This window comes from Trichomonas vaginalis, chromosome I, assembly GCF_026262505.1.
Source record: "Trichomonas vaginalis G3 chromosome I, whole genome shotgun sequence".
NCBI lineage: Eukaryota > Parabasalia > Trichomonadida > Trichomonadidae > Trichomonas > Trichomonas vaginalis.
Window position 1 is genome coordinate 7,300,464 of NC_067203.1, and position 26,120 is coordinate 7,326,583.

General features: G+C 32.2%; 10 protein-coding genes across 10 annotated transcripts, besides 2 other annotated features; 2 read left to right on the top strand and 8 right to left on the bottom strand.

Annotated features, from left to right (window-relative positions):
* Positions 1 to 181: 181 nt before the first annotated feature.
* On the bottom strand, positions 182 to 2,107 carry TVAGG3_0945530 (ankyrin repeat and SOCS box-containing protein 4 family; the record flags this gene model as incomplete). The annotated part of the gene is made up of 1 exon (XM_001317796.1): positions 299 to 2,107. The coding sequence occupies one exon, from the start codon at positions 2,105 to 2,107 to the stop codon at positions 299 to 301; it is 1,809 nt and encodes a 602-aa protein (XP_001317831.1).
* A 180-nt stretch (positions 2,108 to 2,287) lies between these two features.
* Positions 2,288 to 3,285, bottom strand: TVAGG3_0945540 (phospholipid acyltransferase family; the record flags this gene model as incomplete). The annotated part of the gene is made up of 1 exon (XM_001317797.1): positions 2,335 to 3,285. The coding sequence occupies one exon, from the start codon at positions 3,283 to 3,285 to the stop codon at positions 2,335 to 2,337; it is 951 nt and encodes a 316-aa protein (XP_001317832.1).
* Positions 3,286 to 5,384: 2,099 nt separating this feature from the next.
* Positions 5,385 to 8,618, top strand: TVAGG3_0945550 (diflavin flavoprotein A 2-related family; the record flags this gene model as incomplete). The annotated part of the gene is made up of 1 exon (XM_001317798.1): positions 5,428 to 8,043. One exon carries the CDS (start codon positions 5,428 to 5,430, stop codon positions 8,041 to 8,043), a length of 2,616 nt encoding a protein of 871 aa, XP_001317833.1.
* A 2,611-nt stretch (positions 8,619 to 11,229) lies between these two features.
* Positions 11,230 to 11,882: a mobile genetic element.
* A 268-nt stretch (positions 11,883 to 12,150) lies between these two features.
* Positions 12,151 to 13,353, bottom strand: TVAGG3_0945570 (protein serine/threonine kinase protein; the record flags this gene model as incomplete). Its single annotated transcript, XM_001317799.2, has 1 exon — positions 12,151 to 13,353. One exon carries the CDS (start codon positions 13,351 to 13,353, stop codon positions 12,151 to 12,153), a length of 1,203 nt encoding a protein of 400 aa, XP_001317834.1.
* Positions 13,354 to 14,221: 868 nt separating this feature from the next.
* Positions 14,222 to 14,683, top strand: TVAGG3_0945580 (uncharacterized protein; the record flags this gene model as incomplete). The annotated part of the gene is made up of 1 exon (XM_001317800.1): positions 14,223 to 14,642. The coding sequence occupies one exon, from the start codon at positions 14,223 to 14,225 to the stop codon at positions 14,640 to 14,642; it is 420 nt and encodes a 139-aa protein (XP_001317835.1).
* Positions 14,684 to 15,040: 357 nt separating this feature from the next.
* Positions 15,041 to 17,014, bottom strand: TVAGG3_0945590 (uncharacterized protein; the record flags this gene model as incomplete). Its single annotated transcript, XM_001317801.2, has 1 exon — positions 15,079 to 16,698. The coding sequence occupies one exon, from the start codon at positions 16,696 to 16,698 to the stop codon at positions 15,079 to 15,081; it is 1,620 nt and encodes a 539-aa protein (XP_001317836.1).
* Positions 17,015 to 17,106: 92 nt separating this feature from the next.
* TVAGG3_0945600 (amyloid-beta binding) lies at positions 17,107 to 17,805 on the bottom strand (the record flags this gene model as incomplete). The annotated part of the gene is made up of 1 exon (XM_001317802.1): positions 17,251 to 17,805. One exon carries the CDS (start codon positions 17,803 to 17,805, stop codon positions 17,251 to 17,253), a length of 555 nt encoding a protein of 184 aa, XP_001317837.1.
* Positions 17,806 to 18,243: 438 nt separating this feature from the next.
* Positions 18,244 to 18,356: a mobile genetic element.
* Positions 18,357 to 18,475: 119 nt separating this feature from the next.
* Positions 18,476 to 19,038, bottom strand: TVAGG3_0945620 (spectrin binding; the record flags this gene model as incomplete). Its single annotated transcript, XM_001317803.1, has 1 exon — positions 18,553 to 19,038. The coding sequence occupies one exon, from the start codon at positions 19,036 to 19,038 to the stop codon at positions 18,553 to 18,555; it is 486 nt and encodes a 161-aa protein (XP_001317838.1).
* Positions 19,039 to 19,139: 101 nt separating this feature from the next.
* Positions 19,140 to 20,190, bottom strand: TVAGG3_0945630 (spectrin binding; the record flags this gene model as incomplete). Its single annotated transcript, XM_001317804.1, has 1 exon — positions 19,140 to 20,153. One exon carries the CDS (start codon positions 20,151 to 20,153, stop codon positions 19,140 to 19,142), a length of 1,014 nt encoding a protein of 337 aa, XP_001317839.1.
* An 840-nt stretch (positions 20,191 to 21,030) lies between these two features.
* TVAGG3_0945640 (uncharacterized protein) lies at positions 21,031 to 25,651 on the bottom strand (the record flags this gene model as incomplete). Its single annotated transcript, XM_001317805.1, has 1 exon — positions 21,080 to 25,651. One exon carries the CDS (start codon positions 25,649 to 25,651, stop codon positions 21,080 to 21,082), a length of 4,572 nt encoding a protein of 1,523 aa, XP_001317840.1.
* Between the last annotated feature and the right edge of the window lie 469 nt (positions 25,652 to 26,120).

Genomic DNA, 26,120 nt, shown 5'->3' on the forward strand with positions numbered 1-26,120 from the left:
GCCCAAAAAGATTGAAGAATTATGTGTATTGAAAGTATTTCTTAAAATGACTTGCAAGTCTAAAATAAGTATAATCTGTAATTACTTCTCTGAATAGGTATTATGTTAATTTACCTATTCTATTATGCACCATTAGCTTTTGGTATTTTTGTAGAAAGAGTTTAATGAGTTAATAATAAAAGTTTTAATCAACATCATATGGAATCATAGATCCTCATCTAATTATAGGATATATAGTTCCATATTAACATTTGTGTGCGCCATTTTTTTTATTTTTTTCCCCTCTAGAATGACACAATCATTTCTTTTTTATTATAGAGTTAAGAAGTTTGGATATCTCTACATTATTATTTCTTGTCGCCCGATCAAGAGCAGTTAGTCCAATTTTATCTTTTTCATTGATGTTTGCACCATGTGAAATAAGAAGTTCAGCTGTATCTTTGCTGTTTTTATCGGCCGCATAATGAAGAGCAGTTAGTCCAATTTTATCTTTTTCATTGATGTTTGCACCATGTGAAATAAGAAGTTCAGCTGTCTCTTTGCTGTTTTTATTGGCCGCATAATGAAGAGCAGTTTTTTCAAATTCATCCTTTTCATTGATATTTGCACCATGTGAAATAAGAAGCTCAGCTGTCTCTTTGCTGTTTTTATCTGCTGCACAATGAAGAGCAGTTTCCCCACCTTTATCTTTTTCATTGATATTTGCACCATGAGAAATAAGAAGTTCGATCATTTCTTTTTTATTATAGAATGCTGCTAGATGAATCACTGTTTCTCCATTTTTATTTTTTTCATTGAGATTGATACCATGCGAAATAAGAAGTTCAATTACTTCTTTATTATCATCCAATGTTGCAATATGAAGAGCGGAATATTCAAAATTATCGTTTTCATTGATATTTTCACCATATGAAATAAGTAGTTCAGCTGTTTCTTTATTGATATTCGATGCTGCAAAAAGAAGAGGAGTTTTTCCATATTTTTCTTTTTCATTGATATTTGCACCATTTGCAATTAGAAGGTTTACTATTTCTTTGTTATTATAGAATGCTGCATGATGAAGCGCCGTTAATCCACGTTTTTCATTTTGATTTATATTTATACCATATGAAATAAGAATTTCAGCTGTTTCTTTACAATTTTTTACAACTGCATAATGAAGAGCAGAATTTCCATCTTCATCTTTTTCATTGATGTTTACTCCAAGTGAGAGGAAATATTCACAAAAGTAAGGAATATCAAACATTGAGGAATAAACAAAGCATTTGTTAATATCATTAGTTTGATCAAAATAAACTAAAAATGAATCAAGATCATTATAAACTCCACAATAGATTAAATTGATCTCTATTTTATATTCATTCATCAAGAATGTAACAAAATCAATGTTGTGTGAGATGATTGCATATTTCATGCATTCTTTGTCTGGTTTATGATGCTTCAAACATTCACTCATGATTTCTTGATTTTCACCTAAAAATGATAATTCTAGACATGCTCTAGTTATTTCTGAATTAAATTTCGATCTTAATAACTTGAAACAATCAACAGATCCGTGATAACAACACAATTCAAGTAATGAATATTCTTTGTAATACCTCGGATATAAACTGCTTTGAGGTTTGTGAGTTTTATCAAATCCATCTGTTTCTGTGAATAATATGAATGTTTCTAAGTCATTATCCATAATTGCTTTGTAAATTGTATTTTCTGAATGAACATTGACATTTATTAATTTTTGCTTTAATAAAAACTTAGCGTTGCATATTTTAATTCCATATTCTTTATAAAACAGGTAGTTAGAAATGGCTTCAACTTTATTGACTTCAATAACATGATAATCATCAGATATATGTTTGGCGATTTCCAAGTATGACTTTGTATAGCGGTTATTATACGGAATTATGCCTAAAATATCTTCTATAACTCTTTGTGGAGGATATTTCTTTGAATCTATCATTTCTATTTTGATCTTATTGTAAATTGAGTTTAGTTCTTCTTCAGATTTCGCTTTTAACCGATATAACGCAATGTATGAATCAATATAGTATTTGAAGATGTTTCTTAATTCATTGTATTTACTTGGAAGAATGTTTTGATCAGACATAAAAAAATTAAAGTTATCAAATTCAGACATGCTATCGTGTAAAACATTTTTAGAATTCATAATAAAGAGAAATGATATTATAAACAGCAAAAAACAAAATTTTTAAAATTTATTTCGAATAATCTTTCTAGAATACTTTTTGTTAATTAACATTCAATATCATTTTCAGAAAAAGCTTAATTTGCATATAATTTCCTTTTTTACAAAAAAATATAATTATGAAATAATTAATCGAACTTCTTTGCGCGATCCTTGCTCTTGTAGTATTCTTCGACGAATGACAAGTAAGCATTGGCATCAATATCGACTGTTGGAAGCTTTGTAAGTCTTGAAAGAACTGTTCTCATTTTTTCAACGAATTCTGGATTAATTAAATCATCCTTTGGAAGTCCAACATCAGCATCGAGTGCAACAAGGACTGTGCAGCTAACGTAAATGTGGCCAAGGTTCTTAATCAAGTGAACAAGGCCGTTTCCAGCTGTGTAGTTTGGAGAGAGGCCAGTGAATGGTCTGACGAAGCCAAGGACCTGGATTTTTGTGTCTTCTGGGAGTTTGGCCTTGAATGGTTGGAATTTGAGGATTCCTTCAGAATTTGTTGGAGCTCCTTCGCAAAGGAAGACAACAGGGCCACGCTTGTACTTTCTGGCATCTGCAATAACTTTTTCGATGCGTACAAGGCTTCCTTCACGAAGATTTTTGTGACGTAAGATTGTGATCATGATATTATGGATTCCACAGACAACACAATGCTCTTCATCAACAGGGATGGCAAATACAGGTGAGAGTTTGAACTGAAGCCACAATAAATTGATATATGAAGTTAAATGAGTGAAAATAACATCACCACTTCCTGGTTTTGACCACTTTTCATCAACAAGTCTCTTAACAAGTGGTGTTGGAACAATTGAGGTCCAGTATTCACCGAATAAAATCATTACGAGATAATAAGTGATAAATGAATGCGCTCTAGTATAAAATCTTCCGATAAAATGGATTGGGAAATAGTACGAAATGAGTAAATTAATCCATGACTGAATCATAATGAGAACAAAGATAGTTAATTTACAAATACCAAATATCCATCTACCGATAGTTGCTATTGTTGATTCTGGCTTTGTTCTCGGTAAAAATGGTCCGACACCACTGACTTTGTCACGCCAAGCGCCAAACTTCTCCATTTAATGTCACTTTTCGTCAAATCACAATAATTTTCCAAGTCTGACACTTTCATCATTTTACGAGTTATCTTATTCAAAAATGATTGAAATCTCTATATATACACACACAATATATAGTTACCTCATAAATGAATATACTTAAAATCGCTTCTAATTTCGAAATAAGATAAATATTTCTGTTATAAGACATTGAATCAATTGTTTGAAACAGATAATATATAATTCCATTTTGCATAACAGTCATTAATTGATCTTATTTGATACGTTCACTAATATCACATTTATTTGTTATTTTTCTACCACTTCTTAAAGCAAATCACATTGTCTCAGAATTAGTTTCCATACTGTAGGTAGTGCATGCAAGATTTTTTATATTAAAACCCTTTTAACATAATAATATTTAAATCCAAAATGAAACTATCAATTCATTTTGAAATATAATCTTTTTGAGAATAATTTTGCCAATTTGTCTCAAAAATATAATAATACCTAACACTTTCCTCTCTTTGAATGTTCAAAAGGAAATGAATTATACAAGATTAACCTAATGTATTATCAAAAGTCTACAACCATATAATATAGTGTATATATTCAATATATCTTAACCTAATCCAAATATTTGAGTAATGATTCTCAAGATTAATAATTCATCGATCAATTATCGTTTCCCAATCTTTCAGGATAGTACTTGATATAGCACTCCAGTTTGCATTAATACCTTTCAAAGAAACAATTATTGTACTGAGAAAACTATATATCACAGAACGAATATCGAGATTATAGCAAGAAAACAAATAGCCAGGATACACGAATGCTGTAGTAGTCCAACGCATACTTATAAACTCGGCTATTATTTACTCTTCATTGTTTTTTTAATATGTGCCTGATGATATGGTGTAGGATGTTGAAATAAATACATATAAATATTACATTACCATACATCACTCATTTTACAGCGTCTATCCTAACTCCCGATAAAACCTCACAATCTTTTTAGTATTCATTCCTCATTATTACATTTTGGATATCAGAGAGATTAACAAAATAGTAATAGTAAAAGTCACTGAATTTAAATGTATTTATATAAATATGTTGCTCTTCAAATGAATTACTTTGCGTTTTTTTAAACAATAGGGATGTTCAATCAACACAATCGAAACGGATAACGATGGATAACAATAAGCTGCTATTCATTTGATATTATCTGATGAAATAGAGAAAATATTTTATCGTCTCCGTAAAAATATGGAAAATAGATTTAACAACTTGACGTTCATATAGTAGAGGCAGTATTAAATGATGTATTTGTATAGGAGTGATTGCTAACCTCTATAGAAAATTTATTATCGCAATGTCAAATATTTTTTTGTCAATAACGATAAATTCATTGCTACTGTTAGACGATATGATTATTTTTTGTGAATTCATCGTTCTTATAGTTCTTACTGGAAATTCGAATGATCTACAAATACTTCTATGTATTTATATCAAATTTTTTGAAAAATATATTTCAGCCTAAAAATAATAATGTAACTTGATACTGTATTTTCTTTATTTTGTAAATCTTTTATTATCAAAACTTCATTCAATAAAAACAATGAATTTGAAAATGATAACGACAATGAAATCACTTAGATATAAATTACAAACTTAATGAATATTTTCGAATTTTTCATGCGCCTTATTTTCAATAATGTTTTTGAATTCAGGGAAAATTCAATTAGATTGAGAAAATACATCTTATATTACAGTTTGCAAATTACAGATGACCTAGAGAGTAACAATGAACCAATAACTTTGCAAATTACCTCAGACTTTTCAGAGGAGTGGTAATTTTTAGTCTCAACACTATTTCAATATAAGCTCCATTTTTAAACAGTTTTTATAAATCGAGCATTGAAAAGTGTGATGAGATTTTATTTTTTTTTTCAATTCTCAACGATTTATTTGAATTCTATTTTAATTTAAATTTGTTTATAAATCAATGGTTTTATTCATATAAACAAATATTCATGATTTCCTCTATTAATTTTCAAAATCGATTTAAAATGATTTAATATTTATAATTGATATTATACATTAGAGATAGCAGAAGAGTTTTTAGACCATGCGTTGTAAAATTATCACTTCATTTTTTGATCCATGCTTAAAATTCAGCAACTTACAGAAGATATCTACTGGCTTGGCGCTTTAGATCCCACGCTAGCAGTATTTGATATCATTATGGAGACAAAATATGGAACAACGTACAATGCTTACATGATTAAGACACCAGCAGGAGCAGTTCTCGTTGAAACCGTGAAAGAATGCTTCTTTGAAGAGTATATTGAAAAAGTTAAGTCCGTTATTGGCGATATTAACAACATTAAGTATTTAATTACAAATCATACAGAACCAGACCATTCCGGCTCAATCAAGAAGATAATTGAAATTATTCCAGGTCTTACAGTTATCGGCTCTAAAACAGCACTTACTTATCTTGAAGACATTGTAAATATTCCATTCCGTGGTCACTCTGCTGAAGATCTCAAGGCCTTGAAATTCGGAGGAAAGACATTTGAGTTCATCTCATGCCCATTCCTTCACTGGCCAGACTCAATGTATACATGGCTTCCAGAAGAACAAGCATTATTCACTTGCGACTCCTTCGGCGCTCACTACTCGCCAAAGAAATCAATCCTCATGAGTGAACTTCCTCCAGAGGAGGAGGACGGCTACCAGGAAGCCCTTCTTTACTACTACACCGCAATTTTCGGGCCATTCAAAGACTTCGTTATCAAAGGAACAGACAAAATCCTCGATCTCGACATCAAGATCATCTGCCTCGGCCACGGCCCAGTCCTTGATGCTCGCGTTCAAGAGACAATCGATACATATCGCAAATGGAGTGAACCAGCTCTTCCTCATCCAGGCATCGAAGTTGTTATGGTCTATGCATCCGCTTACGGCTACACAACCGAGATGGCTGAAGAAATCAAGAATGGAATTTTAGATAAAATCCCAGATGCAAGCGTAAAGATGTACAACGTCAACATACAAAACTACGGCGGCATGAAAGCCGACATTATGAACTCGATTGCTACAGCAGATGGCGTTCTTCTCGGTACAAATACGATCAATGGAGATGCAGTTCCTCCAATTTGGGATGTCGCACTTTCAATGAACCCGATCGTCCACGGCGGCAAGATTGTCACCGCATTCGGCTCATACGGATGGTCAGGAGAAGGTGTTGACAACATCATCAACAGATTCGACAAGATCCGCTGCAAAGTCGTCGAACCAATCAAGATAAAGTTCCGCATGTCCAAGAAAGAACACAAGCAAGTACGCGAATTCGGTCGCCGCTTTGCAGATTGCTTAGAATCAGGCGAAGTTCCAGATCGCGCCGTTCCAGGCAGAGTTGTCGGCGCTAAGGACTGGAGCGAGCTCAATCCTACAGGAGCAATCGTCCTTTGGCGTTGCGTAATTTGCGGAGAAATTTATGCCGGTGTTACACCTCCTCTCGTTTGCCCAGCATGCGGCGTCGGACAAGATTTGTTCGAACTGTACGAGGCAGAGGAAGTTACATGCAGTTCCTTCGAAAATCTCAAATTTGTCGTTGTCGGATCTGGCGCTGCCGCAGTTTCCGCCATCGATGCCATCCGCGCTCGCAACACAGTCGCTTCTATCACGATGCTGACTCGGGAAAAGATTATGCCGTATTACAGACCGATAATCGTCGACGCCTTGAATTCAGAGATCTCTCCAGAGAACTACTATCTCAAGAACGAGGACTGGTACACAGAAAACAACATTACAGTCAAGTTAGGCACAACAGTCAAATCAATCGACACAGCACGTAAATCTCTTACATTATCCGACGGTTCTACAATGCAATACGACAGATTAATACTTGCTACAGGCTCCCGTCCATTCGTTCCTCCAATAGGCCACGAAGGATTAACAGGAGTTTACGTAATCAGAACTTCTAACGATGTAGAGCTTCTCAAGGAAACCTGCAAGACCGCAAAGAAGGCCGTTGTCATCGGTGGCGGCGTTCTTGGCTTAGAAAACGCCTCCGCCATCAAAGATAGAGGACTTTCCGTAACAGTCGTCGAATGCATGCCAAGATTGATGGCCAGACAGCTCGATCCAGAAGCCTCCGAGATCCTCCAGGGCTTCGTCAGAGACTACGGCGTTGATCTAAGAATGGGTCAATGCGTGGTCATAAAAGGTGACGGAAAGAAAGTTACGGGCGTGCAGGTAGGCGATGAATTTATTTCTGCCGATTTTGTTGTTGTCAATGCGGGTGTTCGTGCCGAATCAGAAGTCGCTGCAGCAGCAGGAATCGAGTGCAGCCGCGGCATCACAGTCAACAACAAGATGGAGACATCAGCACAAGATGTTTACGCCGCTGGTGACTGCGCGTACATGGAGAACATAAACCAAGGTTTGTGGGCACCTGCTCTTGCTATGGGTAAAGTTGCAGGAGCAAACGCTGCAGGAGACTCAAAGACATTCCACTTCTCAATTGAACCAGTAAACATGATCGCAATGGGAACTGATTTGTTCGCTGTCGGAATTCCACCGGATTCTCCAAAGGGATACAACGTTATCTCTCAAAGAGATGAAAAAGAAGGAACAGCAATCAAGTTGTACTTCAAGGATAACAGACTGGTTTACGCTGCTGGATTCAAGTGCCAGAAACAATCTGGTTTCTTACTTAAGGGTGTTAGAAATGGTCATACTTTACAGCACGTTCTTGCTGAATTGTTTTGAAAAAAAGTATTAATTATTTAAGGGTTATTTATTTTTTTATCATTGATAATAAAATTGGATTTTTTTGGAAATGTATTTTTGGGTATCACATCATGAATTGTCAGTTGCTACATCTTCTTCAGACACATACTCTATTTATTAGATATCATTGATTTACTATTTAAGGGTCGCCTCTTTTATTCGCTTTTACAGGAATGAATTACCTATATTGTTCTAAATGTGTATACATATTTTCCACTTTGCATTAGATTTTCGATACTCAGATCTAGTCACAGTACTTTTATATATGACAGTGATAGTATACACTATTAAATATTTGATTCATAATTGCTTTGGAGAATAAGTGAAGTGATATAGTACACTCAACCATTAAAACCAGTATTGAGGCATGTTAATAACACATTTGTCTAATAATTATTGCTTATATACTTGATATTTTCACATATAGAATGTAAAAGATTGACATTGTGTTTCATATTATTGTTAGTTTAAGGGTGCACCCGTATGTACGTTTATTTGAGAGGAGGAGGATTACCCTCTCAATTTTGAGGGATTCGTTAGTTTATTTTCTCGATGAATATGCAATAAAATTTGATTTTTACCTTATCAATATACTTCATATAATATACACATGTTCATGTAAAAACTTTTTTCCAAAATCCTCAGGAATTAAGGGATTTTTGAATTTTAAGAATTTTTTTCGAATTTTTTCGAAAAAAATATTTTCAGAACATAGGGTTGTACAAACTGGCACGCCTGCTGGCACACCTTTTTTGGCCAGCTGGCACGATTTTTTAAAAAAACACATTAAAAAAGTCACTTTTTGCCCCATCTAATGAGATTTTTTTTTACAATTTTTTCCTCCTTATTTTTCAATTTAGATATGATTTTAAGCTCTCCAAATTGAAGTTTACTTGATGTTTCTTAGTTTTTATGATAATAAAATGTTGCAAAGTTGAGTTTGGATTCAATAAATTTAAGAAAATTTTATTTTACAATGAAATTATAAGAAAGGATGTTTTTATCCTATGTCAAAGAGAATACATTTGTAGATCCCGACTTTTGACATGGTTGAAAATTCCAAAAAAAAATTCAAAATTTAAAAAAAAAAATTAAAAAATATAAATTTCATGTTAAAAAATGATTTTTGAAATTTTTTGGAAAAATAGAATGTCATATTTTTATGTTTTATTGCTATTTTTACGAAATCAATAAAATATTTGTTAATTTGGCTGAGATTATAAATAAAATCTTTCTAAATCTTGCAATTGATTGCTAAAATCTGTTTTATGTATTAATTGGCATTGAGATTCGTTATAAAAGAATGCGAATTATTTTGTATGAGTAAACGTATTTTGTAAAATTTCAAATTCTCTTCTCTCATTACTTACCTTAGATCTCTCGGCTTTTAGCTCTCAGATTTCGCTCATAGAACTCAGGTTTTAGTTATGTACTCATAGATGTATCATTACTGCCCGCAGATCTCTCATTACTACCTTACTAACCAGATCTTAACTCTCCGACCTTACTAACCAGATCTTAACTCTCATTACTACCTTACTCATCAGATCTTAACTCTCATTACTACCTTACTAACCAGATCTTAACTCTCATTACTACCTTACTAACCAGATCTTAACTCTCATTACTACCTTACTAACCAGATCTTAACTCTCATTACTACCTTACTAACCAGATCTTAACTCTCATTACTACCTTACTAACCAGATCTTAACTCTCATTACTACCTTACTAACCAGATCTTAACTCTCATTACTACCTTACTAACCAGATCTTAACTCTCATTACTACCTTACTAACCAGATCTTAACTCTCATTACTACCTTACTAACCAGATCTTAACTCTCATTACTACCTTACTAACCAGATCTTAACTCTCATTACTACCTTACTAACCAGATCTTAACTCTCATTACTACCTTACTAACCAGATCTTAACTCTCATTACTACCTTACTAACCAGATCTTAACTCTCATTACTACCTTACTAACCAGATCTTAACTCTCATTACTACCTTACTAACCAGATCTTAACTCTCATTACTACCTTACTAACCAGATCTTAACTCTCATTACTACCTTACTAACCAGATCTTAACTCTCATTACTACCTTACTAACCAGATCTTAACTCTCATTACTACCTTACTAACCAGATCTTAACTCTCATTACTACCTTACTAACCAGATCTTAACTCTCATTACTACCTTACTAACCAGATCTTAACTCTCATTACTACCTTACTCATCAGATATCTAATTATTTACATATGATTTCTCACATCTCACTCAAGTCTCATTACTTACCCTATCTTTTTAACCTTTTCTGATAATTACTGAAATAACTAAATCCTTTTTTTAGTTTAATTCTGATATTAAATTTTTAAAATCTCTTTAATTTTTTGAACTACGCCTTTAATTTGTAATTGCCGATTTCACAGATTTGAACCATTTAATAAAATAACATTATTCAACTTAATCATATCAAACATGGTAGTTTGATTTTCAGATCTACATTTTAAAAACCTCTTTATTATCTTGAGTTATACTTTTATTATATAATACCTGAGTTCATAACTGAAAACTCTTAATTAGAGTACAATATTCAACTTAATCATAACAAGATTTGTTGAATTTCAAATTTGATTTATATCTTCCATCACTTAAAACTCTCACAGCTTACAATATAAGCTAAAAAGTATATTTTCATAGTAATAAAATTAATTATTAAATTTTTTACTTTTTCCTTTCCAAAACTAGAAAAAAAGGAAGGGAAAAGGGAAAAAGGAGAAAGTAAAGAGAAAAAGAAAAAAAAGAAGAGAAAAGAAGAAAAAATAATAATGAGCATATTATATAATTGTGGTCATAGGCCGAGTGGCGTGGAAAGGGTGGAGCCCGAAGGGCGACATCCTTTCCACGCCACGAGGCCCGATTTTTGGCCACTTTTTTGATTTTGGCCGCCTGCCAGGAGCTGGCACGCGGCCCGCAAAATTGTGCCAGTTTGTACAACCCTATCAGAACAGCCTTAACGGCTAAGATTTAGGAACAATGTTAAGTATCAAAAAGAAAGGAGGTCTGATATAGACAACATATATCGTTGAAAGTTGAAAAAATCTCTAATATTTGAGCCCAAAATTTCAAATTTTAATTTTTTGAAAAAAGAGGCCACCCGTATGTACGTTTATTTGAGAGGAAGAGGATTATATTTTTGAAAGGGTGAAACATTATGAATATGTTAATTATATAATAATATGTATTATTATAAAAAAGAAAAAATAAAGCACGTTAAAATTTTTCTTTCTTGATTTTTTACAAAATCTACTTAGAATTATGCAAAATATGACTAAATAATTATAAATTTCAAGTTAAATTTTAATTTTGATAAATAATTTAAATTTCAAAATATCAAGTTCAGTTCGACTATGTATGTAGTAATTCCTCAATAAAGTGCCAAAACCCTATTAAAATATATGAACATTTTCAACATTTTAATGTTTTTATTTAAAAATTTGATGGAATATGAGCTTCAAACAATTATTATGTAAATAAAAATAATTAAATATATGTATTTATTCGTATTACAACCGTAGTAAGTCGATTCTTCCTTTCTTCTACTGAGATTTGAATTTGATTTCGAATTGTAAAGAGATTCAAAGGGAAAATACTAGCGGATAAAAACTACCTCCATAAAAGGGTCATAATGGAGTCAAGTTGTATTTTTTGATATTTTTTGCTTTTCGAGCCTAAATAGGTAGCCAAGATAATGCCTAAAAATAAGGTTCTAAATTCTGAAGTTTACATGATCCTCTCGTGTGCACCCTTAATGAAAGGATCATTTAGATTTTATTTCATTTACATTGATATAAAGAATGAACTTACGTTTAGTTGACACAATCTGAAGTTTATGGATAACATACAATGACTCTTCATGCCCTTTAGAATTTTAAATTAAAGTCAAATGGACGTAAATGTTCCCTTTAGTGTGCATTTAAACACCAGAATTGCAGGTCATGTCAAACAGGTGTAAGTGCACCCTTAAAAAAATCATTTTCTTTTTCAAAACTTACAATAACATACTTAATTTTTATTACGAGTTTGGAGCCAAAGATTGCAGAAATAGAGAAAATTTCGAGTCTGACTCCATTTCGAAAGAAGGATCGTAGTACTTGATTATTTCCAACAAAGGAGCGTCATTTTCGTACATTCCAATTTTTTTCGCTTTCTCGATCATTTCTAAAGTTCCATACTCATGAGGTTCTAGAGAGAATATACATTCACAGTAATTGTTATAATGCATCAAATCCTGTGGTTCTGTCAAAATTTCTTTTGCAATTTTATCAATTTCATCTTGGAGCTCGTCTGGATCAATTCTTTCTTGATAATCTTGCTTCCAGCACAATCTAATAAGTCTAGCAATCTTGTTGTTAAATGGATCGCTCATGAACTGCTCATTATAAAAAATTGAATCATCTCGGATTCCTAATTTGATTAATTCGACTAGAATTGGCTCTACCTGGGTTACAATAATATTCCAACTGTCTGCACGCTCACTTTGACTCATCATCTCGAAATCATCAAGCATTGCAAGAGTTTCTTCAAGATCAGGGCGATCGAACTCAGGTCTTTGACTTAAAAGAACGCTTAGTCCTTTCCGTGTCGTATATGCTTGGCTAAATGGAAAAGCTTCCGTAATTATACTGTACATTATTGAACCAAACGAAAAAATATCAGATTCACATCTGCGTTCGCTCAAGAATACTTCAGGAGCTGTAAACGGGACCGTTCCATGATTCTTTGATCTAGAAAGAGAAAATCTATCAGTGGCATCATCCCAATCAATTAAATGAGGTATCATATCAGCATCAATTATAATATTATCTGGTTTTAAGTCACGGTGCTTAATATGCTTGTGTTTCATTATGGATAATTGGAAAGTTATTCCTGCGAGTATTTCTAGAGTGTATCTTTTCTTAATACGCATGCCAACGTAACCACCTGCCATAAACGCTGTTAATGTATTTCCTGGAATATAATCCATTAAGATCCAATTTGAAATTTCGCCAGGATGGTTTTGAGAGTTATCAAAAAACATAGGCGATAATGGAATCTGGAATTTTAGTGCATTGTCGAATAAATCATCTATTCTTCTGCCGCTTCTGTTGAATAATTTTTTGAGAATTCTTAATTTATCGCCAAGTTTAATAATATAACATGAGCCATTACCTCCTCTGCTAGATTTCCATATTTTATCTGCTTTTTCATCATAACATGTCCCTGTAAGTATAGACATTTTGTTTGATTGAGCAAAGGCAAAAAAATAAAATTCAATATTATAGATTCTGTGGGTTTAGTTTTAACATAATGAGTTATGGAAAAAGGAACATGTTAATTTAACAGATTCAGAGTATTTAGAGTGGTAATTCTGTGTATTTTACTAAAATAAGGTGCATACTCCTATCATTGAATGGACATAACATATAGAAAGCTTGTCACACGACAATATGCATCGAGAACTGCCGATTGTAATTCTGCTTAATTATGTTCCATTATTGCCTCTCTGCATACTCTAGTTTTAGTTTAATTGAAAAGTATATACTGTTGATCAAACTATTTTTCTTATTTTTCTGGAAATCAATTATCTTTGTTTTGAACTCCTGTGAGGAAGTATTTTATAAATCATTTATAATATCCAAATGAGGTAGTTCTAAATTCTAAACATCATATCATATTTCTCATCAATAATTGGCGGCAATTTTGAAATCTGCAGAAACATGTTCCGAAATGATAAAAAGACTTTCTTTCAAATTTTAAAAATAAATGATATAGTTTAAGCCAAAGAAATGATCAACAAATCATTCCAATTTTCAAAACTAATGGATTTCGCAGATTTAGTGCAAAATTTTATTTTCTTATGATTTGTATCCCAAACAATACATTTTGCTCCGAATTCAATACATTATCAATTTTGGCGGCATTTATAAAATTGGCTGGAGACGCCAGATTTTGTTAAAACATCCTATTGCTGGAATCGAAATTTCAACTTTTTATCCCATCTAATTCTTATAAATTTCCATATTTTGACGGCACAGCGGTTATCGCTTTTATGGTCTTAAAAATATATTTGAGAGAAACCGATTTTTTTGGCGGGCTTTAGTTGAAATGTCTGTCTTCCGTATGAGCGTCCAGGGTGGACAAACAGTCCCCATCGAATTCAAGTCATTTATGATGGTTACTATCTCTAAGGGTATCCTTTTAAGGAGACCAGATCCAAGCAAACAAGTTATCATTACAATCAAATATACACCCCTTCCAAATCAGACACAGCCTCAGACCAGCGAAACATCAGATATATTAGCAACATTCGAGCCAGGTAAGGACGAGGTCAAGATTGAAAACATGTACTATGATACAATGAATCCTAAGATAGTAGTTCCAGAAGGTGTTGAGATAAAGTTTGAGGGTAACTTCGTCGCCTCTGAATCCTTCATAGATGAGGACGAAGAGGAGAATGATGAATCCACAGAAACTCCAGAAGACGAAGAGGATGATGAATTCCAAGATGAGGAATCCGAGGCTTAAATTTTCTTTTTTTTTTATCTTAAACATTACTTTGAATTTTGAATATAAACGTATTTACTTAATATTAATATCTTTTGCTTCAGATAGTATATGTTTTGAGTATAACAAAACATCTGCCCTATCAACGGACATCATTATAAAATGAATGTCATTTCTTGATGTATTGTGCAAAAAGAATATGTTTTTCTGCCAACTTTGAATGAGTCTTTTACCAAATCAACAATTTGAATCCTCAACCATCAATAGTTATATTAAGAGAATAAACAAAGAAGGAAAAATCTTTCCGTTCCTTTCTGAATTTTTTTGAAGAAAAAACTCAACAAAGATCTGAAATCATATAGTCCAGATTCCTCTTAGAAGATTTGTGTTCTAGAATGAATGATGATGAAAAAATATGTCTATTTTTGAAATCTTTATAACATACATATAAAACAATTTATTTAAAGGTTGATCTTCGAATTTTTTCCACATCGGTCTTTATATTTTCTGGAATCTCTAGTTCTTTTTTATTTATCGGAGGGACAAATCGCCAGACTTCATGGATTGGATCTTCATAAACTTTTAACCAAGTTTCTGAATCATTGATTTTTGTGAATTCCTTATACTCGCGATTCAAGGCCAACATATAAGAGATGTTATTATCAATAAAATCTTGTGTCAAATCCGGATTTTCTGTCAAAGTTCTTCTTTCACTTTCATGTTCGAACCATTCTAGGCCATGAGAAGCTACCCATCCTCCGTATCCTTCGAACATGAACCTTCCTGCGATGTTCGAAACTGGATGATTATGCGCATCGCTACTTATTGTCATTGCTTTTACAGGAATATTCTCTGCAATCCATTCGCCGAACTCGAAATCGTTATCAAAGTAGATCTGACTGGTCGATACTAAGCAATCGACTGTATGAATACCAGCAGATAAACAAGATGAGAACAAAAGAATGGAAACAAGAGGAATAAGCTTCGGATATCTCATTAATATGACATAAAACTGCGAAACAACACATAATGCCAATGGAATCCATACGGCATAAAAAACTTTTGTGTTATCTAACTCCCAAGGTTGATATCTAATGATGTTTGTGATAAGCCAAACAATCATTGAAGGTGCGTACATGATTAATTGAGATCTTTTGAGGGTTACCCAGCCACAAACCAAAGCAATTGCTCCAAAAATTCCCAATCCACGCCACCAACAGACAACTGGGGCGAATATATTGAATTGACTGAATTTATTGGACCAAATGGGGTTAAGTTGGATGAATTCCTTGCGATTTGCTTCAAGTCTTCCCAAATATGGGGGAATTTGTGGCAAAGCCATGACATTTGCAACTATTCCGAATATAGCCCAATAAAATATATACTTTGGCCACTTAGATCTTTTATTCCAAGGAAATGTAATCGCTGCATAACAAATGGACCATTGTGCGAGGCCAACATAGGAATGGATCTGAACAAGAGGTGTAAATCCAACATAAAATGCAGCCAAAAGGAAAAATTGCCATTGTTTTTTTTGAATTCCATTGAGTAGACAAATTAAACACCAATAACAGAGAGGCATCGAGAACAATGATGCTCTTTGAGGTACGATGACGTGAAAAATCGGGTGGAACCAGTATTCATTCTGCGATTTGCCCCAATCATGGACAAAATCCATATGATCACGGGACATATCAAAGGCGTATAACCAGCCAAGACCACCAAGATTACAGAATAAAATCAAGGACAGTAAAGCCATTAAATGATTCTTCGTAAATATAAAGGAAACTAAATAAATTCCAATGACCAACGAAAAGCTCATTAAAATACTTGGGAATATTAATGATGCTCGCAGGGTGGCTTTGCCGGTAGCAATTAAAGCTGCTGAAAGGAAGTTTGGAATAAAAGGATATGCAAGCCTTGTTTTCATGTAGAAAACAGACTTAACATCGTATAAACTTTCTCGTCTATTGTTGGCTCCCCATGCGAATGATGAGATAATATTTAAATGAAATGGCAAATCACCGTATGCGGCACCTTTAACATAAGTGTTTTTGCGTAACATTGCTAGATACATTATAACGAAGAAAATAAAACCAAATGTGAGATAAGAATATATTTGAATCGCTGGCAGTGTAATTTGTGTTTGTAATTTTGCTTTATAATTAATTATTGAACAAATTGTTGCAATGCATGTCATTATGACATAAGCAGGAATTGCAGCATGTAAGTTTAAACTACATTTTGCTGATGTAATAAACACTATCCACGCAAATGTATAAAATCCTAGTGGAATCCCTGCAAAATATCTATGTATTGGATTCATTAAGTTTCGTAAAAGACAAGTAACAACTGAATTCCCAAACCATACACATAATAAAATCTGAAATGCCCAAATCATTCAATATTATAAATATTTCCAAAATTCATTCCGCACTTAGTACTGTTATTGATTTAATTTGTGATGTTTACACGTATATATTTTTGAAAACATAAAATATTGTTTCCATTATTAGATGATATATTTAATCATCTAATTAGATCAAAAAAATGTTGAAAAAATTAAAGTATCACGTTCTATATCTAAAATGTATATTATTTGCGAAGTTTTTATTTTAAAATAAACAATTTAATAAGAATTCTTGAAAGCTGCTGTAAGAGGCTGAAGTTTTCCAAGAGAAATAAGAATAATATCAACAAAATAGAATATGAAGAAACCGCCAAGGGTACAAAGCTTAACAACACCGAGAACAGGGTTTCCAAGTAAAAATCTGTCTACTCCAAAGATTCCAAAGAATATAGAACATAGTAAAAGTGTTATATATGATTTTTCTCCATCAACAAAGCATCTTGCATCTTGTACAATCCAATACTTGTCACCAAGGCACTCAATACCTTCTGCAGGTTGGCAAATAGCCTGTCCAAAGCGGTTAATATCCTGGAATTCTCCATTGCATCCGTTTTTTGGTAATGATTCGTCATCTGCATACCCAAAATAACTGTTGAATTTATCAAGTCCTTGAATTGTGCAATACCTATACTCGCTTGGTAGTCTATTACAAGGTATTCCAGGTTTTGACGTATCCCATTCAACATATTGACATACTGGTGTACCAGTTGATCTATTGCATACGGGATATGTTATATTTGATTCAGTTGACAACGTTAAAAAAAGATTTAGCATTTTTAAACAAAAAGTGACAAAAATTGAATACTCATAAATATAAGATGAAACATTATTTAATATTGACGAGATATTGCAATATCTTCCGTTATTATCTTTTCGTAAGGATGCAGACTTGGTAATTCTAATATCCTCACTCTTCATTCAAGATTACCGTGCTCAATATTGAGCCAGATAAAGAGCCACTCCATATATAATACGAGTTTGTACTCTATATACACAGATAGTACCGAAGTTCTTCTTATATTTAGGTATCAAAACATGCTTGTACTACGTTATCACTTTTCCATGTGGCCTTATAGGCGTGGGCAGCGTATTTATCGGCTTTATCTCTCAAATTTGTGTGGTTTACAAACACCCAGTGGTTGCAAGCGCTATCAAAAAAATTTGAAAAATAATTAAAATATCCAAGTCCTATATATTTATATAAGGTGTTTAGGCCGCACTTACGCCCATCCGACTTTAATTCAATTTTTTGACAACAGGCGGGAAGCGTCATTGAAAATTAACCTTAAACATCTGAATTGAAGGTCACGTCATAGGGGCGTAAGGCAATCCTAAATACTGATTCTTTTTTCCATATAGATTCCAATTTTGAATCAGAAAATTCATTCAAAAATATCAATAAAAATCAGATTTTGATTTGAAAAAATAACTTTTTAGTATCGTCCTGCGCCATGCAGATGATGTAAATTAAGTGTCCACTGTTCCCCGTATACTATAAATCTAGAAAATGTTCACCTCTTATTAACGCAGTTTTCCACCATGCGATATTAAGATACGCCTTACTTTTTTTAACTTTTCCAAAATATCAGTATCATCTTCTAAACTTTCACGCTTTATAACGTTATCAAGAGGAGTCTTATCAATTTCATTTAAAGCATTTACATCGGCACCATGAGAAATTAATATTTCAACGAGTTTGATATTATATTTAACCGATGCAACATGAAGAGGTGAATGGGATTCCTTAAATTTTGCATTGACATCTGCGCCATTCGACAGTAGAAGTTCAATCAAATCATTGAAATCCATTGGATTTCTAAGTTTATTCCATAATTTCATTGCTAATAAATTTATTGCTAAGTATTCAATTTTATCATCAATAAATTTCGATAATTCTTTACAATCATGCATTATGGCATGATGAAGAGCAATTTCCCCATTCTTATCTTGCATATTGATGCTTGCTCCATGTGATAACAGAAATTCAGCAATTTCTTTATAATGCATAATTGATACAATCATAAGAGGAGTTAAACCCCTATCATTCTCATTATCATTTATATTTATTCCGTGTGAAATCAGAATTTCAACAACTTCAATATTTTTATTCAAGCAAGCAATATGAAGCATTGAAAAACCAGTATTTTTTTTTCTCTGAAGTTGACATCTGCACCATGTGAAACAAGTAACTCCACCATAACAGTACTGTTTGAAGAAACTGCATAATAAAATGCTTTTTCATCCATTTCAATTCCTTTTGAAATCAAAAATGATGCAGTTTCTGTATGATTTGTAAGAACTGCTATATCTAGAGTTGAATCACCATCTGTGGACATAGAACTCATATTCGCACCATTAGCATACAAATATTCACAAAAAGATGGAATATTAAAATATGGAGAAAATAGAAAACAAGTGTCCAAATCATTTGTTCGATTTAAATAATAAATAAATGCATGAAGATTTTTGTATTTAACCATGCATTTAATTCGAATTTGAATATTGGTTTCGAAAAATAGTTTCTTAAAATTATCAATATTATGTGATTGAATTGCAGCTTCCATTGTTTCTTTATCAGGATTTTGTTCTTTCAAACATTCATTAATGATGTATTGATTGCCTCCTTTAAATGAATTATCGAGACATTTTTTGGTGATTTCCATGTTAAAATCATCTTTTAATAACTTGAAACAATTAATTGCTCCTCTCAAACAACATAACTCAAGTAGCTTTGTTAAATCATATGCCTCATTATTTATGAAATTTAATAGTCCTTCTACATCATCATTTATTATTATTTCTTCATATGAAAGTATAATTGGAACAAATTTCTTATATAAATCATCAGTGAAATTATATTCTTTAAATATTCTTTCCATTAGATCAATATATCCTTGACTATAATGTAAATTCTTTTTCCAAGCATCTGTAATCAAACGAATCATCTCTTCTGCTGCAAAATATCCAGTATCAATCAAGTTCTTCTTGACATCTTTGAATAGTTCTTCTGTTGAGTTTGTTTGATTTGAGTCCAATTTATATATTGCATCCCATGTATCAATATATCCCTTGTACTCTTTCATGAGTGCGCTATAATGGTCTTTTGCTTGGATCAATTTCATTAGTTGAAAAATTAAAATGATAAGCATTATTTTGATTGATAAACACTAAATGACAAAAATATTAAAAATCCAAAATTTCCCAACTTTATGTATGATCATTCAAAATCATACATAATGTTGTAAATATATGGAATACACATTATGCTTATTATGAATGATCACTTATTTCCGTTTGAGATTATTTCCAAAAGCATAGCCTCATAGGGCAATAATGGAAGAGCAAAACAGTTCATTTACACAACTCATGCTGCATGGAATATGCTTGCATCTCGAGTGATCTCCAGTATTGAGTTTTTTTTTACATTATGAACAAAATATCTCGATTTTTATCACCTGATTCTTTATCAGAATCAACATAAATATGATATTGTGAGAATTCAAAATGATCTATTGTTGATGCCCCATTAAGTGGAATATATCCAAAATGATCATTGTTAAAAATTTTACTTTTCTTCCATCTTTATCATTTACTTCTTTTTTATTTCTAATTGATAGTATATATATTTAACAACTTTATGGTCAATTATTGTTGCCCATTTAAAGGGCGTATATCCAAAAAAATCTTTTGATTTATTATTAACATCAACAAAATTAATATATTGAACAACATCAAGATTATCTAATGTTGATGTCCAATTAAAGGGTGTTTCTCCAAAAAAATCTTTTGATTTATTATTAACATCAACAAAAATAATATATTGAACAGCTTCAGGATGAGAATTTATTATTATTTTTGCTTTATTTAAACTCCTTATCCTTCGTAAAGTCTCTTATTCAAATTTTTGATAGAGATTCACTCAATATTGAGGCAGGAAAACAATAGTGAGACATTAAGAAGAAAAATGTGTTTATTACACCTAAATTTTATGAAAGACTTCAAACTTTAAATAACAAATATAAAAATAAACAAAAAATATACTTTATTATTATCTTAATTTTTCGAACATATATATTAAAACTGTATCTGCACATACTTGGCTCGCTTTATGTGCAATAAGAGGATATAACTTCTTGAATTTGTATTTAGTTGCGAGCTCTGAAGCATCAGAAAGGAAATTGTAGTCAAGAAGTAAAAGACATCTCGTTTCAGGATCATTTATAGTCTCATTCAAGTAGAACGGGATCTTAAACCATTGATTTTCACTCATTAGCAAATTATCAAGCAAATTTTTGATAATTAAATGAAGAAAATCTTGTGAAGAGAAAGTTTGCTTCGCTTTGTTGATTAATACAACTCCTTCTTCAGTTGGAAATTCACAGATCTTCAAACTAATCTTATTGTATATCTCCTGCTTTGTGAATGAATATAATTCACAAATTTCGTTAATTAATTTGAAATATCCATCGAGACCAAGCATAACAGCTATGTTCTCAGCATTATCATCATTGATTATTGTAGATAACGCGTTAATTAGCTCTTTGCTCTTTGAATATTTCGTAATTTCAAACATCTTCATATGCAAATGAACTTCGCTCATTAATCGATTTATTTGGGCTTCACTGAGATCAGAAGGTCTGAATGGGAAGCTGTCGTCGACTTGGAAATCTCCTCTTCTGATATTCAATGCTTGTCTAAGGAGTTCTTCGCTGTTATAAAGATATTTCAACTTCCAGCTATACTTTGTACTGTTATTGAAGCAAAATGTGGCTGCGATGGCCGCATCTTCCAACCAATTCACTGTAATAAGGAAAGTTAGCAAGGAACAGTACATGGAACGTGATCTAAAGAAGTCAATAAGAGCTAAAATATAGGATTGGACAAATGAAAGACCTGGATCAAACTGATATAAGATTGTCGAAATATTATTTATGGAAAATCTTGAAATAACAGGGTATGTGACATCTTCTATGAATATCTTCGAGGCATTTTCGTCTTGTGGAAGCGAAAATAGTAAGTTCACGGCTAATTCGAGGAAACCACAAGAACAAAGTACATGAATTGCACGATTTGTTGGTCGTACGAAGTAGGAAACAAATGATTGAAGGTCGCTTTGCCTCTTTTGAGATTGTTTGGGTCTCTTCAAAACGAGATCTCTTACAGTTTGAAGGAAATTGAAGGAAGGAGCTGTTAAGCTCTGGATATTCATCTTAAGAATATCTTGAACTAATGAATCTGTTACACAAAGCCCGAAAAATAGTGAACTCATGATGTTATCTTCGTTAACTGTTGTAAATTGAGCCCAGAACCTTGAAGCATCGGCCACTCCTAAGAAGAACGTGATATCAAGCCTCTTTGCAGCATGTTCTTCAAATGAGATTCCGAATGTAGAGCATACTTGAATAGCATCTTGGTCAAATTCATATTTAAACAAGAAATCTGATATATTTCTAGCGAATGATTCGGTAGGATAGTTCTCAAATGAGTAGCTCACGTTAAATCTCTGGAAAATTCCAAGATTAATTACTTGATTTATGCAATCTACTTTTTCTCGCTCTTCTTCAGACATTGGGAACTTCAATAATTGCAGGATTAATCTTTTTGCAGACATTTCATCAGAAATATTTGTAACCGAAATCGAGGAAATTTCCCTGACGATTATTTCTTGTATCGTCTCATTGAAAATTTTCTTTGATTCGGGGAACCTTTCACAAAGATCGACATATTTGGGGAATAAGTTCTTAATCATATCGACGCCATGATACTCAAGCAGTAGTTTTCTGATAGAGCTCTGGAATGACTGCGTTGAGAAGTCGAAATCACTGTCATTTTTGCTAATTTCGGATAAATTCATGAGAGTTCCAAAGAGATTCCTATATTTCGATGGACAGTATCTAAGGAATGTGCTATGAAATGATTGGTCGTTTTTAAGAACTTTGAAAACACTTGATATCTTGTTCGGATACTTTTGAAGGAGAACTGATAGGTCATTTGGCATCTTAATGAGAGTTTCGCATATGAACTTGAACGAATTATCTAACATATCTTCGTTAATCATATATAACAGATTTTCGAATGGAATTTGGCTTCCAATTGTTTGAATACTCATTGGAATATCGCATCCTTTGATGTAATCACCAATAAGAGGGTTCTCAAACTCTCCAACAGAAGTCAAATTGAAAATCGTGATATAAAACAAGGCCAAAGGTGGGAAAACTTCATATTTTCGAAGTTCTGAAGCTGCTCTGATTCGAAACGTTTGATAATCCCTCTCAATAAGTTGCTTAAATTCGTCTTGATCAACTTGGTAAACAATATCATCAAGAATTGACGGATCAAACTTATGACTACCTAACGAGGATCTCAATAAAACAAATAATTCTCTTTCTCTTATTTCAAAATTAGAAATTTGGTTGATAAATTTCAAAGCTTCAGCAAATTGTTCTTTATCGATCAATGTTTGGATCTCATCTAAACCTATTTCATGAAAATTTAGGGTCTGAATGTACTTCTTCATTACATTTCCGATGTTGAGTTTTTCGAAATTCGGAAGAACAGAAGTATTTTGAGTCATAGCAATTGCCAAGCATTCTGTTGGATATTCAGGAGAGAATTCGCTGATTATTTGGTCGCTCAATTTGACTTTATCCAGATGATTCAACCAAAATCCGAAAATATCGAATCCGTAACTCATAAATCTCTTCTTTGTTTCAGATATATCGCCTATATTAGATACATCTAAAAGGATTTCAGTGATCGGTTTGTCTTGTAAGTCAACATTTTTGATTAAAGACAAAAAGTCCTGGAAAGCAGTATAATTCGGAGCAGGAGAGTTAAAATCACCAAGTATATCAAGCAAATTATGACCATTTTGGAGTCTTTTTTCTTGTAATTGCCCAATTTCGTTCTCAGCAACAATTTCAGTCAAGTTATTGCGGCATTCTGGTATGAAGAATGCGGATTCGAGCTTAACAACATCAATTTGTTGCTTACTTAAAATTTCGGAATTTAATTTTTGTCCAGATTTAAGTTTTGAGATTTCTGCAGCAATAACATTGATTTGTGTAAGCTTTTCATCATTACAAGCGATCTTTCCTGAAGCTTCAAATTGAGATCTTCCAATAAGTTGGTAAAACAAAGATTTTCTATCGATAAATGCAGCAGAAATGGTCGAATATCCAATTCTATATGCTATATTATCAACAGATATAAGCAAATCAAGTATTTCTTCTTGATCTGATAATTTTACCAAAATTTTCAAAATTTTCTTTGCCAAAGCAAGGATACAAAGGAAGGATCCATTGTTTTGTATGAATAAACACGAGTAAATCGCAGAAATTGTCGATTTTCTGGTATTTTCATCTTGAATTTTTCTTAAATCATTTTCCATCACTTTTAATGAAGCATCGTAAGCAGAGTAGTCATCAGTCTTGGCCAAAAGAAGCTCCAAAACATTCGAAATTGCCATATACGCGTGAATAAAATCAAAATCAGTATTTCTTACCGAATCTGTGATGCTAAACAAGGATTTCTCGAGTAATTTGGTCACATACTCAGATGAGAAGTCATATTTGAGTAAATAAGGAATAGAATACCTTGTCAAATCAGAATATGATAATTTTTTCTTTTGAATTTGAGAAGAAATGATCAAAAGCTTCAGATCATTATATATTCTGTATATCACATCAGATGCAAGTGATGACAAGTTATTATTTGCCTTAATTATGTTTTTAATTTCTTTCATTGTTTTTATATCTCCGCCAATGTATTTTATTGACGCTACAGCAAACCAAGGAAGTATTTCAGGCATAACCTCGGCAATTTTCGTAAAAATTGTAGTGTCTTTCTCATTAATTCCAAAAATATATTTTTGATAAGCGAAATCAGTAAAATTGGTGTTTTTGAGTAGACAGGAATGCATAAGAGATAATATTAATCCATCTTCTCCACATTCTGGGAACGAATTCGGATAGAGAAATTGATTTCCAAATCTGACTTGGAAAATTTGAGAAATTTTTGGGAAGATGTAGTTGGATGGTAAGGAGAACGATTGTATAAATGAAATAATTTTCAGTTTTCCTTTGATTAGGAATTCATACGGTGGATTTTCGTAAAATGATAAAGCACCGAATCCATATTGCGAAAACATCATATCAATAGGTACTAAATTCACAAGGTTTGCGATGTATGGTTGAATGGAGTGCAATAGACCGTGGTTGACAAATAATAAATTGAAAAATTGAAATATTGATGATAATTCTTTGCCACTCAGCTTCTGAAATGAAGAATCAGTTAATGATTTGTAAGTTAGTTGATAAAATAAAGGATTTAATCGCTTTATTGTAAGGAATAATATTGCTGTGTCTAAATTTTCATCTTTGAAGTCATATTTTGCTAAAAATGACTTAATTGCCCAATATAAATGCGTATTTGTTTCTGAATCGTTTGCATTAAGTAATTTTTCATTCTTATAAATACTATTTAAAAATTCTTTAACTTTTGATGCTTCCTCCATACCAGCATAAAGCATGAACATTGATAAGTCCATGTTTTGAAGATAGTATTCAGCTTCAGCTAACATGTTATGGAGTTTCAGAAATTCAGTGCATACATCATCCATTTATGATCAAATTTTTTATCAAAAGTTTAACAATGAGAGGAGTTCATATGTGGAGTATTTTCAACACATTTTTGATAGATGGGAAATTGACATTTTATAAATATTTCCGAATTTATTGAAAAATTGAATACATTTATGAACATCCACGTCAAAATAATTGAAAAAGAACGAAACAAAATCTCAACACATATAAATTATATTACTTTCACAATTAGTTTCTAACACATCTCATTAGCACGTAATTCTTACATTCCATCATAAAAACTTATATATACATTTAATACATCCAATAACTATCATAATTAGAACATTAAGTTATTCATACTTATAAACTTGTATTTATTAAGGTCTAAGATAATAATATCATTAAATTACAAATATGATGCAATATCCACACATTGTAGCTATATACACCCTTAATTTAACAACAATCACTATCTTTTTCTTTCTAAATTCATATTTAGCTTAT